This window comes from Pezoporus wallicus, unplaced genomic scaffold, assembly GCF_028554395.1.
Source record: "Pezoporus wallicus isolate ANWC-B61680 ecotype Strahan unplaced genomic scaffold, APGP_CSIRO_Pwel_v1 contig_9942, whole genome shotgun sequence".
NCBI lineage: Eukaryota > Metazoa > Chordata > Aves > Psittaciformes > Psittacidae > Pezoporus > Pezoporus wallicus.
In genome coordinates, this window is record NW_026641239.1 from 557,475 (window position 1) to 572,652 (window position 15,178).

The following is a 15,178-nucleotide window of genomic DNA, read 5'->3' on the forward strand; positions in this document are numbered from 1 at the left end:
TTTCTTGAAACTCCCCTAAACACAACAATTTTCATTCCAATAAAGGTTGGTTTAGTGAAAGAGACACATATGGTGATTAACAAAACCCTACAAAGCATCTGGAAAAAGAAACAAACAGCTTTTATGTCCATCTACAAACGAGCCCTGCCATTTCATTTCTGCTGTTAACCTTACAGGCCTGCTTTTGTCCAACCCCATCAGCTACCTAACGGCTCAGGAGCCTGAAAAAGCCATCTTCCGCCATACAGCGCTCTCCCTTGTTGCCAGAGTCTGGCACAATGCCTTTGCATTGACCTCTACAGCTTCCTCTTCCAATGTACACCGCAGTCACATGGTCCCAGCACAGCTCCACGCCACAGCTAATCTTATACAGGGCTCCGCTCCAACCCCAGCAAGCACCTTCATCATCACTAACAGCTGCTAATTTGGGGAATGACTCCACTTTTCAGGTTTTTCCTTAACAACAAATTGAAATAAATAAATAAATAACCGGGGGGGGGGGGAGGGAAGCACCAGAACACAGCATCCATATTGAAAGAAACCTAGAAACTCCATCCCACTGTGTGTGCTCTGGTCTCAGCTTTTCTGCCTTCAGCGCCCTGGGCCACAGCAGGTAAAGCGGGTTACAGGAACACAACCCCATGCAGAGCGCAGGGAGACAGCCTGACCCGTTACACCCTGAAACACCAACCGATGCAAAAGATGCCCCAACTTTAATATTTTCTTCCACAACTGCTACCACATCCACTCCTGCACACTCCACTTTATCTCCCTGCACAGCCTCAGTAAGGGTTTTAAAACATTCATCTGCTTGTAATCTGTTGTGGGGGGAGCTTCCCTTCCCCACTGAAGAGTTTGGTTTATGCTCTCCACAAGCCTGAAATTGTTCAAGTTGATGTAGTTATTTTCGAGGAAGAATGATGTGTGGTGTGGGGGAAAGGGGAACTTCCCCCCCCCAAAAAAAACCACAAATCTCAGATAATTTGCTAGAGAAATGATGCGAGGAAACATGGAGTAACCTGCAAACTCCCAGGGGAGCACAAGCACAGAGATCCCAAAAAAAATAAAACAAGAGAGAGAAGGAGATGATAGGAACGAAGCTAAACCACTAAGCAAACACAGCGAGCTGGGAGCACAGAAACAAGGCAGAGACACCGCTCCCTAAGCCAGCGCAGACACCACACTCCCAGGCAAACCCACAATGCACTCGCCACGCATAGCTACGAACCCGCAAGCAAACAGAGAAACAAAGACAGCGACGGACACGCCGGGATGCGAAGGCAACGGGCAGAGCCCCGGCGCAGGGGAGGCAGAGGCGCAGCGTTGCATGCACATGGACTCGGGCAGACACGCGAGCACACGCAGAGAGGCAGCGTTACCCTCAGCTTAAGCTCCTTTTCTCTGGCAATAGGCACAGCGCACCATACGGCTCTATTCCCTCTGGCATTGCGAGGGCTCCCCTGCCACTGAGCTCAGCCCATAAACCACTCCCAAACCCCAGCAGAGGCTTCTGTTTTTTGTTCGGGCCAATGAGAAAAGTATAGCTCACTCTTCCTTCCTCCCAGGAGCAGCGCCGGCTGGTTGAAATCCCTAAGCCTGAAACCGAATACCACAAACCCATGAGGCGGCCGCAAGTGCCAACGCGAAGGGAAGGAGCAGGCCCTGCGCTGGGTGCCCGCTCCCCCAGGTGCTCCCGGGGGTGGGAGCAAGGAAGCATCCCGGCGGCTCCCCTTCTTTCTCCCCAGGCCTCGCCTCACAGCATCTGGAAGCGGGAGCTGGAAAGGACGCAGCGGGAAACAATAGCTACCTTTGGGCGACTCCGCACGCTAACGGCCTGACCCGCACCGAGCAACGCTCCCACACTGGGGCCCTGCAACTGGAAGCCACAAATTAACGCCGCAAGACAAAAGAAACCATTGTCACCCGGGAGACACGGGGCCAGCCCGCCCGGCCCGTCTGCCGCCCCACCCCCGGCCCCCCGCTGCGGGGCACCGGCCCCGGCGCAGCGCACAGCCCGGCTGCCCCCTCAGGAAGGCCGCGGGGTTTCTCCTCAGGGAGGGCCCCTGCAGCACCCACCTCCGGCCGCCGGGGCCGGCTCTGCCCGTCGAGGGGCCCTCCGGAGCCGGGCCGGGGAAGGAACCGAGCTTTGCAGCCGGCCCCCGGCCTTCCCACAGGCACCAACGCACCCGGCCCGCTCCGTGCCCGAGGCGCGGGGCAGCCCGGCTGAGGTAACCGGCGCTGCCAGCCCCGAGTAAGCGCAACCCCCCACCTATCAGCACCAAATAGTAACTAATCATTAAACAACGTGTGTGCGCGGCAGGCACTTCAAAAGCACACCAAAGACCCGGGTCTTGCCCGGAGGGGGTTACGCACTGAGTCAGCCGGACAAAAACAACACCCGAGATAAGAGGAAGGCTGTTCTGAGGCACCAGAGATGGTGGGGGGAGACGGAAAACTACACTCGTGAGGCTGGGACCAAAGCGGCGACACTTCCCTGGGCCCACCCGAGGTGAAACACCGAGCCCCCGTGTGTGCTCACACCCGGGAACAGGAGCGGGGACTCCAAAGGGAAACCTTATTTACCTTCCGGCCGTCAGACTCCGGCATTAAAAGCGCACGTCGAGGATCAGAACTGCACCCAGCGGCCCTGTTGGGCTGCCTGCACATCCCGCTGCTGCGGTGTATGTTTGGTGAGCACTGGGAAGGTTACCTCTGAACTTAGACAATGAAGAGGCCTCTTTTTTACCGTGACTGGAAGCTTAAATTTAGGAGAAGGCACCCACCACAGCAAGGAAATGACCCTGCCAATTCACAGCAAGCAGAACAGCACTTGGGTATCTGTGAGAACACAGCTCACTGCTCCATCCCTGTGATGTGGCTGGTCAGCTCCAGGCTCCCCACAAACCAGTTTAAACACTGGTGCTCGTTTTGGTTACACGCGTGATGCTGCAAGTCCTCCAAGCTCTACACAAAGGAGGATTTGAGCCCAACACACCCACCTGAAGACATTAAATCCTATTTACTTTGCTAGTTTGGACAGTTTTAATGAGAACTTGCACTATTGGTCTCATCTGCTTGTACTTAATTATACCTATAGAGCAGGTTTGTATCAAAAGCAATGCACAAATGACATACAAAGTGCATACAAGTATCTCACATGCATAAAACAGCGCCAGGTTGTGTCGCGGGACCTGCAAGCTCCCTCAATTCAAAGGGCAATCTCTGTCTCCAGAGGCAAACCCTCAGCTTCTAATTAGACAACAGCTCAGCAGAGCATTTTATCATCTGTTTAAATCCAACCCTACTTAGTAAAGGAATGAATAAAAACGAATGGATGGTTGAGTAACAGCCTAGGAAGGGGAAATAGGGCTGAGTATATGGTAACAGCACAGCATCCTTTCATGAACAGTTAGGTTCCATACCAGATTCCCCACCCTTAACTGAAGAACAGCAGCAATATAAAGACCTATTATAGTCATGCTTAGCTACTTTAAGTAATAGGAAGTTTTGCAGGCAAAAAGGGTGTTGCAGGGACTGAGACTTTGGTTTCATTTGGTCCAGAGCACAAACATAAAGTGCCTGTTACTATTTCTATTGCAGTTGTGTCCTGGCACAGTAGCTATGCCACTGCTTTGCAAATAATCTTGCAAGGCTACAAACACAAAACCTAATAAAGCGGATAATTTCAGCAGGCTATCAGCTAATGAGAAATCAAATCAGCACTTCTGGGGGTGGTTTTGGTTGGTTCAGGTTCAGCCGTGTCCAGATTCAGGCTCAGCTGAATCCAGACTGCTTCAGTCCTGGTTGAATTTAACCAGAAAACTAAGTCTGAGGTTGTTTTGAGCTACCTGAAAATGGTTAAGGTGCACCATGATGAAAGGAAGCAGTTCTGAGCCTGGTTCAGTTTCCTGCCTTTAGGATTTGCAGTTCCACAGGCATCTGAGGCGATATAACAAGCTTCTGCCCATAAAAGCTGACATTACAACCACACCGCCCTTTCCTCCTGCCCTGGCTCATGGTTACACAGCATCCTGCCCACTCTCAAATAGGCTCCCATGTCTGTGAGGCCCTTTGCAGGAACTTGCACCCAGGGATGTGAAAGAGGGAGGCTTCCTCCATCCCATTGCTATGTTTTTTTCCACACTCCTGCACTGCCCTGTGGTTGGCACAAGCATTTATGCAGCCATGTGGTGGTTTGGATGGCCTGAAAAGGACCCAATTTTTCTTTATTTCTGAGTCGGGTTTCAGCCAGATCAGTCCCCAGTCCAGTTTACTCTGCAGTTGCACCATGGCGTACCCTAGCCACGAGGATGGGACAACGTGGGCATGGACTGTTCTTTCAGGGGCAGTGCCAACTTATCCCAGTTTGAAGTTTGAACACTACAACCTCAACTTGCCATCCCCTTAATTTCTCATGTTGTTTTACTGTTTGTGAGAGGTATCACTTGGACAGTTTTACCTATTTTGGACATAAACTGTTTCCCCACTTAATTCAATCCTCCAAGGCTCCTAGTAGGTATGTTGTCATTTACTTACAGACTGAAAAAGAACCTCATTACCCATAGTTTTTAGAAGTAGTTAATGGTGCAGGTCCAAGTGAAAGCCAGGGCAGCCTCCAGCGTGCGCAGTGCTCCTGGTAACCGAAGCAGCGCAGCAGATGGAGCGTTCTCTAACTTCACTCCCAGCACGGAACTTGACGTGCAGGAGCCAAGACAGACATTTGTGTCTGGTAATGCCATCTGTGTCTGCAAAACTGCAACGCGCTCGCTGGAGTGCTTTTTGTTTGGAGGGAACACGGGAATGGTGGGGATCGCATGCTGCAAACTCCACGCATTACGAGAATGCCGAGAACAAGAATGAAATGAAACAATCCCAGTTCTGAGCAGCAACAGTCATTAATAAAGTGTATGGATATTGACAATTCACATAAAAGAACAGGCAGCATGGAACAAATGATAGCACTGACATTTAGCTCCACAATTGAATATGATCTCTTTAATAAGGGCTTATACCCTGGGACTACTGTCTATACAGAAAAGGGCCAATCTGAATTTCCAAAGGTGGAGAAAGCTAATCTCTTAAGGAGTTCCTATTTAAACTGGACAAGTTAATGAAAGAGACATCTCTTGAGAGCTGCTAAGCACACAGAAACCACTTCCACCTCAGGACAGCCCCTGCCTGAGCTGCAGACAGTGAAAGTTCAGAAGATAATTTTAAGATAAGGCATCATTTTATGCTCACAACATTCTTATACTCCTCCCAGGGCATCTATGACAGCACTCAACAGCAGTCAGGTTACCAAGCGCCATGGATCTTTGTCCTGACCCTGTACAACTTCTCTTGTGTAACTAGACTACCAGTGTTTGTTACTGGTTTTACCTTTGTTGCTCCTTCAGACTGATGAGGCGTTTGCGTCAACAGTGCTGCAAATCAGCTTTCTCTAGTCTTTATACCAGATGATGCTCACTAGCAACATCCTCATCCTCCAGCCACATCACCCTTGCTTTTCATGCTTGATGCATGGATTGACTCCACAACTCCTTTTCCCACATCAAACTCCATTCCACATTTCAAGTGCTCACAGTCTTTCACTGTTTAGCTTCTCTCTACCTATCACATAGACTAGTTTATCAAGCTGTCAACCTCCACCTTCACTTTGCCAGTGACAGCAACCTCAATGGCTCTGTCTGCTTCTTCATCAGACATCTTCTTCCTTTCTACCAGGCCATCCTCCACACATGCAAAAAGCTCCCATGTTAAAATCTGTTGAATTGCTACTTCTCTAAATTCCCTCTTTGAAACCTACCATCTGGCATTACATGATGCAAGTAGTGAACTGCAAGAATATACTCTGCTTTCTCTGCTAGATTCTGTTAGTCGTGTCGCTACCTTATCCTTTAAACCATCTCTGCCTTGCTTTGTTTACTTGCTACTTTTTTTTTGCCAGCATCTGGACTGTGCCTGCTCTAGGAAAGGGATCGTTTTCTTTACTTCTTTCTTTGTACAATCCCTGAATCATCACCCAGTTTCTTAGCTCTAGCAGATTATAAATAAAGTCATTTAGTAGACTAACCATTTGGGAAGCAAGTTGCCTGGATTCTGTTTTCTGCTCTGCCATTGGGTGACCTTAGGCAAGTCACTTAGGACATTTCAAAACACACATGTGAGACTTGGCACTCCCATCCATATCTAGTTACCCTAACAAGCACCTTACTCTTTTCAGAACAATAGAGTATCTTTAGCTTCCACTAAAATCAATGGTACTGCACACGTCATAGGACCAGGCTTCCCCGTGGTGCCTGCCACAAAGGCTCTGCTATTATTACCTTTACCTCCCAAAATGTTACTTTTACAGAACAAGAGTAAATGCTGCATCTCGGTTTCTGACTGCACGCTCCTTTGTATATGTTAGTACCAGTCTATTTTAGACACTGCAGTTTGGAAAGAGCTCTGAGCCATTTGCAAAACACCAGAGGTTGGTTCAGCAGCAGAGCCTGGGATGCCGCCAGCATTAGGTTTGGCCAATAGAAAATGCTTCTAAAACAGAAACAGCAGTAAAGGGCTTCAAGGATTATGTTGTGTGCATCAGTCATACAGGTCAGTAGCTGTTATATCATTAACAGTAACCCCTACCTGAGTTGTACTAATTCATATGAAAATGACAGTGAACATTTTGAGGCCCCCCCAAATAGTTCCTTTTCCCAATCACTTTATAAAAAGTTTAAAGGAAGACACTCAAACAGAAGAAACAATGAGGTGAGGTAATGCCAGCGTAACTTGCTCAGAAACTAGAGATGCAGAAACAGGACAAACTGCTCTTGTGTTTAGCCACAAACCTGCCTCCAAAGCAAGAACCACAACCTATAGAGTCAGTCCAATGCTGGAGCTTGCAGGTGAAAAAGTCAACAGAAAAGTAAACTGGCATGAAGGGCAGTGACAGGGTTTCTGGGGAGACACACACCTATTAAACACAGACTTCAAGTACATCTCACAAATCATCTTTACATTTCAGCCTAGAACCTGGGAAGGAACCCAAAGCCTACAGGAGGACTTTGACTACACTGCGTGAACTGAAAGATGAAAATACACTTTGCAAAGAGATTGGATTAAAGATTATATTCAGCAAACTGCAAAATGAATTAGTCAAGGGGGTCAAGAGTAGAGCTTTTAACAGACATAAACAAACTTACTTTTTCACTTTGGGGTATTTCATCTCTGAAATTGCATTGGTAGCGTCCGTCTGCCTCTCCTTCAAATGCTGTGGCCACACGTTGTCCACCCAGTCAACTAAGTCCACCTGAAAGCCCCACCAGAATCAACTGTTAGTTACTGAACACATGGTAAGACCCACTCCCATTGGCCAAAACTAACGATGCAGCAACAGATGCTCACAGACAGCAAGAACCTTGATGCTCAACAGGTGCAACTTGTTGAGGTACAGCACCTCATCACCACCCCTCAGCCCTTTGTAATCCAGAGTAATGCAGTCAAAAGTGGCACAAATTCTGTCCTATGGGCACCTGTGAGCACTTTCTCTTGCAGCATCACCTGCTCTCTGCATTCGAATGCATTTTTTTAGCCAACAGCCTAGAAATTGCATTTATAAATGTTAAAATACAAACATAAAAGACATCACACTGTTCCAAATATCTTACATTTCAAGGAACATTAACACCATCGTTCTGGCCAAATTCTGGTTTGAGTAATTACATTATTGCTTATTGTGTGCTTCCTTCATCACTTAGGGATAAAATTCATCAAAGTTCTTGTCCAAAGGCCAGACTTTTAGGAAGTGTGGATAGGAGAAACCAGTGAGAGCTGAGAAACTGGAAACACACTGTCAGCAAGGTGAGGAAGAGGTGGAAACTGAAGATTGTTCAGGGACATTGAAACAGCTCCTGCACTGGGTGCCAGAACATGAACTGCAACCTGTCCATCACAGGCACAGCAAGGACAAGCCTGTGACTCATTCTTTGGTCTATTTTATGGTGGAGCCTGTCCTAGATACCCCAACATTCCCTTCTGGTTATGCAAACGGATCACATGGGCCAGGTTTCGAAACGGGGAAACACCGGTCAATTTGGAAAGTCCAAAGCAGGCTGTAGTGCTGGGTTTGGCCACTGTGTGGCTGTACATCCCGACCCAGCTCAAGACACTGGGATGTGTGAGTGAACCTCCACCAGTGGGTCAGTACGGACTGCAAGACCTATCCTAGGCGTTTGTTGACAAAGCTGTCCTCTGTCTGTCTGCAGCAAGCATGAAGAAGTGATAGGCAGCACCCCACTTACCCCCTTGATCGCCAAATCTTTTTAAAGGCCCACCCAAGAATGTTATTTGTATGAGTCAACTCAACTCTTTGTATCCCCAGAGGGTTTTCATGATAGGGCAATTAACACATGGAACTCTTGCAGATTGGGGCTGACCCCTAGCTATTCTCTATCAGGTGGTGTTGATAAGACAGGGTATTTGAGAAGAGGCAAAAGGAGATAATGCAGCCAGTAGAAATAGGACCAATTCCATGAATATCATGGTTGTATGTGAATACAAATTTGATGGTTACTGCCCTGATTCTGAAACAATTCCCACATCCTGATATTGCAACCCATGGTCTTTACACAACAGGGAAGATAAATCAAGTATTTCTGCCTTACATGGGCTCAAAGAGCTCTGCAGAATTCAAGGGAACCATTTATACAAATATAGATTTGACTGGTATGTGGCTTTATGTACTGCACTTCCTCTCAGCACCCACTTCCCCAGCACCCTCTCTTCTATTCCCAAGTACATAATGTGAATTCAGATCTCTCAATCAAGAGATGGAGATCCAAATATCCCTGGGTTAACAAATGATTGTGCAACTCAGGCCATATTAAATCAATATGAAGTATTCACTTACATGTGGTGACAGGTACCTAGCTGCAATTTTCAGTTGTGAGCACCCAGGAAATTTGCACAGCTGTTTTACAAGCTCACTGAGCATGATGTGCTTGGGACAATTGGAATCAGCTGAGCACCAGAAACTCTCCAGAGCACTTCCTAACTGCCCACTAATGTCTGAATGACAGCACAAACCTGCACAAATGTCAAAATACATGCTTAGGATTCAGTTTGTGATCAGAACATAATGCCCCAGATTCTCTGCTGAGTGTCCTGAGAAGACACTCTGAAATACCAATGCTATTCCCTCCATCACTGTGTGTTACTGAGTTGATGCTCTAATACTCACCTATATATGGGCACATTACTGATAAATGAAATCTTCTTTATCAATAATACCACTGTTTCACTGCCAGTGGCTCCATTGGGAAACAAAATCACAGAGCCCTCTACCTTAAAAAATGTGTACAAATCTACCCTCCTCCTCTGACACTGCCAGTTCTGACACAGCAGTGATTGTGCTGATTTAACTGGGTATAGATTTCTACACTTGATACATAGGATTTCGACTTTTTTGTTCTGGACCCCCCTGAACATTTTTTAGTTATAGCAGGTTCATATATGAGGAATTTAAGCTTCACGATAATTTAAGCTTTCTTAGAGAAGGAAAAACAATAAAGAGGTATTTCATTTTTGGATGGAATTTCCCCAAAGCACCTTGAGAGGAACTGGGTATCTGTGCAAGTTGCATGATTAAGAGCTCATCAGATACCTAATTCCTGTAAAGTGAGTTCCACTGTCAAGGAGACCAGCTCTCTACTTGGATAAAAATGAGATCCTACTACTAAGCGGAGAGGAGTTACAGGTACTTCACATCACACCTTGTTTAAACTCTATGTTTTATTGTTACAAAGCAACTTGTGAAAGGGAAGAAGCTGAGAATAAACCATCACCACAGGATCTCTTACCACATTGGGGCGCTTGACAATGTTCTCCAGCTTCGTGTGGCTGAACTCCAGGCTGATGACATTGTAGAGCTTTTCACGCTGGGCCTCTGGTGTTTCATAGTACCTCACAAATTGAGACATGCTCATTTCGACACCCTTCTGTGTGTTCACATCCATCACGTCCACTATCCGCCGGCTTCCTGCAAACACGCACAGACAGTCTCTAAACATCTGCCTTGGCTTCATTTTTATATATATATATATATATTTATATATTATATGTATACATTTTCAAGGACTGCAGGGAGCCTGTTATTAGAGGAGGATGAGGGACCAGCATCAGCCCCTCTACATGTCCTGAGCAGCTCAAACAGTGAGCAGGGAACTAACTTGGGGCTGCCCTTTTTGCCCAATATGCCACTGAACAAATCATGCGGTGTCTCACTGCTTCACAGAGATGAAGAGAGTAGTTTTCTCCTTTACACGAATTGGCATGAGCAGAAGTACATTAAAAACTATAAAGCAGTGATATAATACGGTAGCAGGGGGCATACAAGACAAATAGCTCTCCAAATCATACTCTGCAATTTTCTAAACATCCATATGCCTCTCAAGATGCTTTTACTCATGTACAAAAATTTATTCCATAAAGAGCAAACTGCCTCACAGCACCAGATGCTATAAACTGCTGCACACCTTATACAGATTGCTGAGTATCCTCCATTCCAGCCATCATCAGTGGAGAATAAAGCACTAAATGCCATAGAAGAGTGAGCCCCCACTTTGGATCTCTCAACAAACACTACAGGACATACTTTCAGCTTCTCGAGTGGCAGACATACAAGTCTCATTAGCACCAGAATGTTGAACACCAGTTTTAGTCCCAGCCTTTAGCTTTACACAGATTAATCCACCACCTTCTCTTTGGCCAACTGGAAGGTTTCACCTCTCCCAGCGATTTCATCACCCTAATTAGCAGTTCATTTGTGTGCAAGCAAACAGGAGCCCATGAGGGACAAGTCTCATTTCCAGGAGAGAAGGATTCCAGCAAACAAACTCACAACGCTTCCAAAAAATCACTTCAAAACCAGTTTCACTGCTGAAGAAATAGTGCAAAATAAATGGCATTAAAGCAAAATGGAGGGAAGATACAGGCCATCAGAGGGAGTTATTAATAATTGCAGCACCCGGGCTATTGTGTGCTTGGGAGCAGTATTGCAGCAAGAATGAGAGTTTGGATTGCATCACTCCATTAGAACCATCCTTAGCCACAGATAGCAATGACAGTGACAGATGTGATAATGATTCTGGAAAGGAACTCAAGACCATAAAGCTTTGTAGTCGAAAACAAGAATTCATACAGTGTAAACGTGGCCCAGTCCCACTGGCCCATCAATCAAACTCTAACCTACAAGGCTAGAGAACAGGATTTCATCCTTGGTCTGAGCTCGGGACTGGTCCTCGTGTTGCCACCTTGAGGCAGGACTCGGAGAAAGTTCAGTTATGTGTGATGCAGCACCAGAGTCCTTAAATTAGGTATTTGCATGTTTGAAACAACACACATGAAATCCAGTGTGGGGTTAGGGCTGTTTGTTGTTGGGGTTTTTAACGTTATTACAGTGGGGGAATAGACTTTTGTCAACTGAACAGATTAGCAACTGAGGTGAAGTCCTGTTAAACAGGATAAAACTCAGGCTGATTTCTGCCTGGGGATCAGAGCAGCAGCCACAGCCCAGAGGCGTTAAGCACACAGATAATGAAAAGTTGTCTCTGAAGGACTGCGTGGCAGAGGCTGGGATCTGCCATAGCCCCGTCCAGGCTTGATCTCAGCGACCCGGTACAGCCTCCATTACCCTTTCTGAGAGAAAAATCAGTAGTTACTTGAAGAATTAAAAGCGTGAGGCCCAGTTCAATAGCAGGTTTGTTAAATGCACACGATTATCAATCACGGGCAGAAGAGCTGAGATCTGAATTGATAGTCTCTTGACTTCCAAATTAAAGAGTAATTTGAGGGGCTGTTTTTCTCACACCTGGATCCCTAACTGGCAAAGGGCATCTCTTACTACTGACATGGGAAGAAGCTTCAGTGCACCCTGCATCCTTGGCTTCCCAGGATCTTTCTCCAATATAACTCTGGACTTGAGAACACCTGGACAGCGCAGGATTAGGAGGCACTGTTTCTTCTGCAACAGATGTCACTCAGAGGCAAAGTGGTGATGCTGGAGGGGATTTTACAGCCTAAAGAAGAAACATCCTCCCTCTTCTACTGCTTCTTATCAAGCACAAGTAAATGCCCAAAGGATCACAAAGACAGTAACTAAGAAACAAGCTAGTGCCACCTTTGACAAGTGGAATAGAATCAGTTGCAGAGATGTAAGCTGGAAAACAAGATCAATCAGGAAGAGCTACTTAAGAACTGTGCTTCATTTGAAACCTTAAAAACAATCAAGTTACTCCAGCCCACACATTAGTAAAATCTACAGTAAAATGAAGGGAGGGAACAGCATACCCACAATATCTGTTCCCTTTATTAGAGGCCTAGTGATGAAGATGCTGTAAAGGTTTTAACAGATTATATCGCTGTATGCTGCAACAGCATTCATTTTTATATAGAAATGAACATCTGGAGGAGAAATTATTTGAGCAGAGTCACTGCCTACAGCTTCTGACTTGCATTATCCAGGCTACCAAACTCCAAAGTAGCACATCCCATTCCCTGACATGGAAAGATCTGGAAGGCACATATTCTCCCACTATCCACAGGAGACCATTATGCTATCCCATACTAACTGGCAGGGGACATGGATCAGAGTAAGTGGAGCTATTCACAACATTCCTTGCATTTCAGACCCAGGGTAAGAACAAGCTAAGTTAAGACAGACACATACCAATACACTGACATGGACCAATACCATGGCTCCCAGATCCACAAGAGGGCACAGAAGAACAGAGGGAAACAAGAGTCCAGCTCCAACACTTGTTCAGCCTGGAGAAGACTCAGGGAAGACCTTAGAGCAGCTTAGAGTGCCTAAAGGGGCTACAAGAAACCTGGAGAGGTGCTTTGGAAAAGGGCCTGCAGGGACAGGCCAAGGGGAATGGCTTTAACCTGGCAGAGGGGAGACTGAGATGAGCTCTTAGGCAGAAGCTCTTCCCTGTGAGGGTGCTGAGGCGCTGGCACAGGGTGCCCAGAGAAGCTGTGGCTGCCCCATCTCTGGCAGTGCTCAAGGCCAGGTTGGACACGGGCTTGGAGCAAGCTGCTCTAGTGGAAGGTGCCCAAGCCATCCAGCTCCTTTCCTCATTACACCCCTCACCCAGGTATCTGCCCCACAGCTCCCCAGCACACCCCACACTGGCTACACAGTGCAGCCTTTTCGGCGGGCTAAATTACTTCCTTCTCATGGAGATGTAAAGCCAGCAGGACCTGACGTGTACCTTTCCCCCTCTTTGGTGCCTGCAGCTTTATCATTCGGTATAAACCTGCCAAACTGCAATAGCCCATGGTATCAGTTGTTTTCATGCAACAAAAGGCAAAGTATTTCAAGCATGTCCACAGGAAGAGCATAAGCCAGCAAAAAGTCTTAAGCCTTAATACCACAGGACTAAAGCAAGAGGCTCAGGACAAATCATGGGGTTTAGTGACATTCTACAGAATCAATTTGTATCCTTACATCTACCCAAAACAAACTCTAATTTTCAGTGACTTTGAAACTTCAGCCAGTGAAAACCACATGGGGGGGAAAATCCATATACAAATAAACGCTTGACTTTACATTTTTATACAGTATCCAAATGCATTAACCTATAGTCTAGGCATGCTCCAGGCAGCTGCAAAGACAGAGCTGGCACACAAGGAACAAGCACAGAAAGAAAGCGAATAAAAGTTGTAAAGGAAGTGGGAAGGGATAGAATTTTGTTGAATATCTCATGTTTTATTTATCTGTCAAATCTGTTTTAAGACCATTGACTGTTTCCTAAAGCATCTGAACATAAAATATATTTAACAGTAACAGATAAAATAGAGGAAAAATGTTATAAAAACTAAATAATTTCACATTAATAGCATTTTATAGTAGAATTGCATTCTCCACTGTCAAGAGCATCTTTGGGCACTGCAAATCCCATAGAAATTAAATGGTTTTAAGTGACATGTTAATCCGGCAATAGCAGTTCAAAGGAGCATTGGTTCAATCAGTGTAATCCATTCCCATTTTAGGGAAGCTGCCTCTGGCACAGAACAACACCCCAACAAGGAAAGGACAATTTTGGGGTTTCCAACCTTATTTACATGGTGAATTCCAAGCTCTACTTTGTTGTGCCTCCACCAGTAATATCCACAGTGGAAAGAAGAGCGTAGCTGTGCCTGGGGCATCTGGCAATGCATGACAAAGCCCAGCCTGCAACCCAGGGTCCAGCTCCCAGGGATGGAGCACACCTCACCATCAAGGAAAGATCTGGGACATGGCTGAGATGATTCAAAAGCTCCCTGCTCCTCAAAGGTCTCACCTCCCCTGTCCTGGCTGTGCAGGCTCTGACCTCTCACTTTGACTCTAACATTCCTCCAACTTTGGGGCAAGCAAATGGGGATTCCAAAGATAGCAGGAAAACATGTTCCTTTTCCTGTTTTTCTAGTTTTTTGCTGACAGTCTGGGCTGGATCAGCTCACTGAGGGGTAGCGCATGCACCAAAGCTGGACAAGGAGAAGGATGTCGGGATCAAGAAACAGCACAAGCAGGGATGGAACAGCCAGAACTGGGAGGGAAGGACTGCTTCACCCCATAGAATGCTTCTTCCCTTTGCCCTTCTGCCCTCCTGAAATGTCAGCAGCAGCCCATAATGAGAAACACTATGGCCTTGATTCGTCTGATACTTGGCACTTAGGAAATGGAAGAAGAGCCTCAACTCCTATTCATGTTACCAGTTAATGCCTGAATTCCACCAGCAATCCTCCAGCTCTCTTTTCATCTAGACTGGTCCCATACAGGGCTGGCAACACCACCACACACCTAGTGTCTACACTTTAATGAGGACACGTCAAGATGTACATAGCTGTGATTACATCAGGCCTCCAAACATGCAGATATTGATATATATTTTTAGGTAAAGGGATAGCTACACTTGAAGGTCATTTTGGATTAAAGTAAATTATGATACTAAAGCGTAACAGCTCCAATGCAATAGCCAGCATGTTGGGTGCTATTCCTCCAGATAGACTTCTCTTTCCTAGTATGGATGAGTTAAAGCAGACGATGCTGATTGCATAAGAACAGTTTGTCTGCAGGGAGCTATTCTAAAATAGCTGCTCTGGTTCATTCCCCCACGTGGACAACTCCTTTTTACATCCACTTGCAGACAGA

At 46.3% G+C, this 15,178-nt stretch overlaps 1 protein-coding gene across 13 annotated transcripts in view; it reads right to left on the minus strand.

The window, feature by feature from the left end:
- KDM2B (lysine demethylase 2B) overlaps positions 1-15,178 on the minus strand; it is a 118,312-nt gene that overhangs the window by 76,101 nt on the left and 27,033 nt on the right. For 7 of the 13 annotated variants that reach the window (XM_057422641.1, XM_057422639.1, XM_057422642.1 and 4 more), the window contains 2 exons: positions 9,846-10,024; positions 7,191-7,297 (listed from right to left, as the gene is read on the minus strand). In XM_057422641.1, coding sequence (XP_057278624.1) covers positions 7,191-7,297; positions 9,846-10,024 — 286 coding nt within the window. Of the gene's footprint in view, positions 1-1,379; positions 1,659-1,807; positions 1,932-2,076; positions 2,353-7,190; positions 7,298-8,896; positions 9,073-9,845; positions 10,025-15,178 lie in introns of those variants that run through there. The other 6 variants (XM_057422648.1, XM_057422651.1, XM_057422647.1 and 3 more) reach the window with 5 other exon arrangements.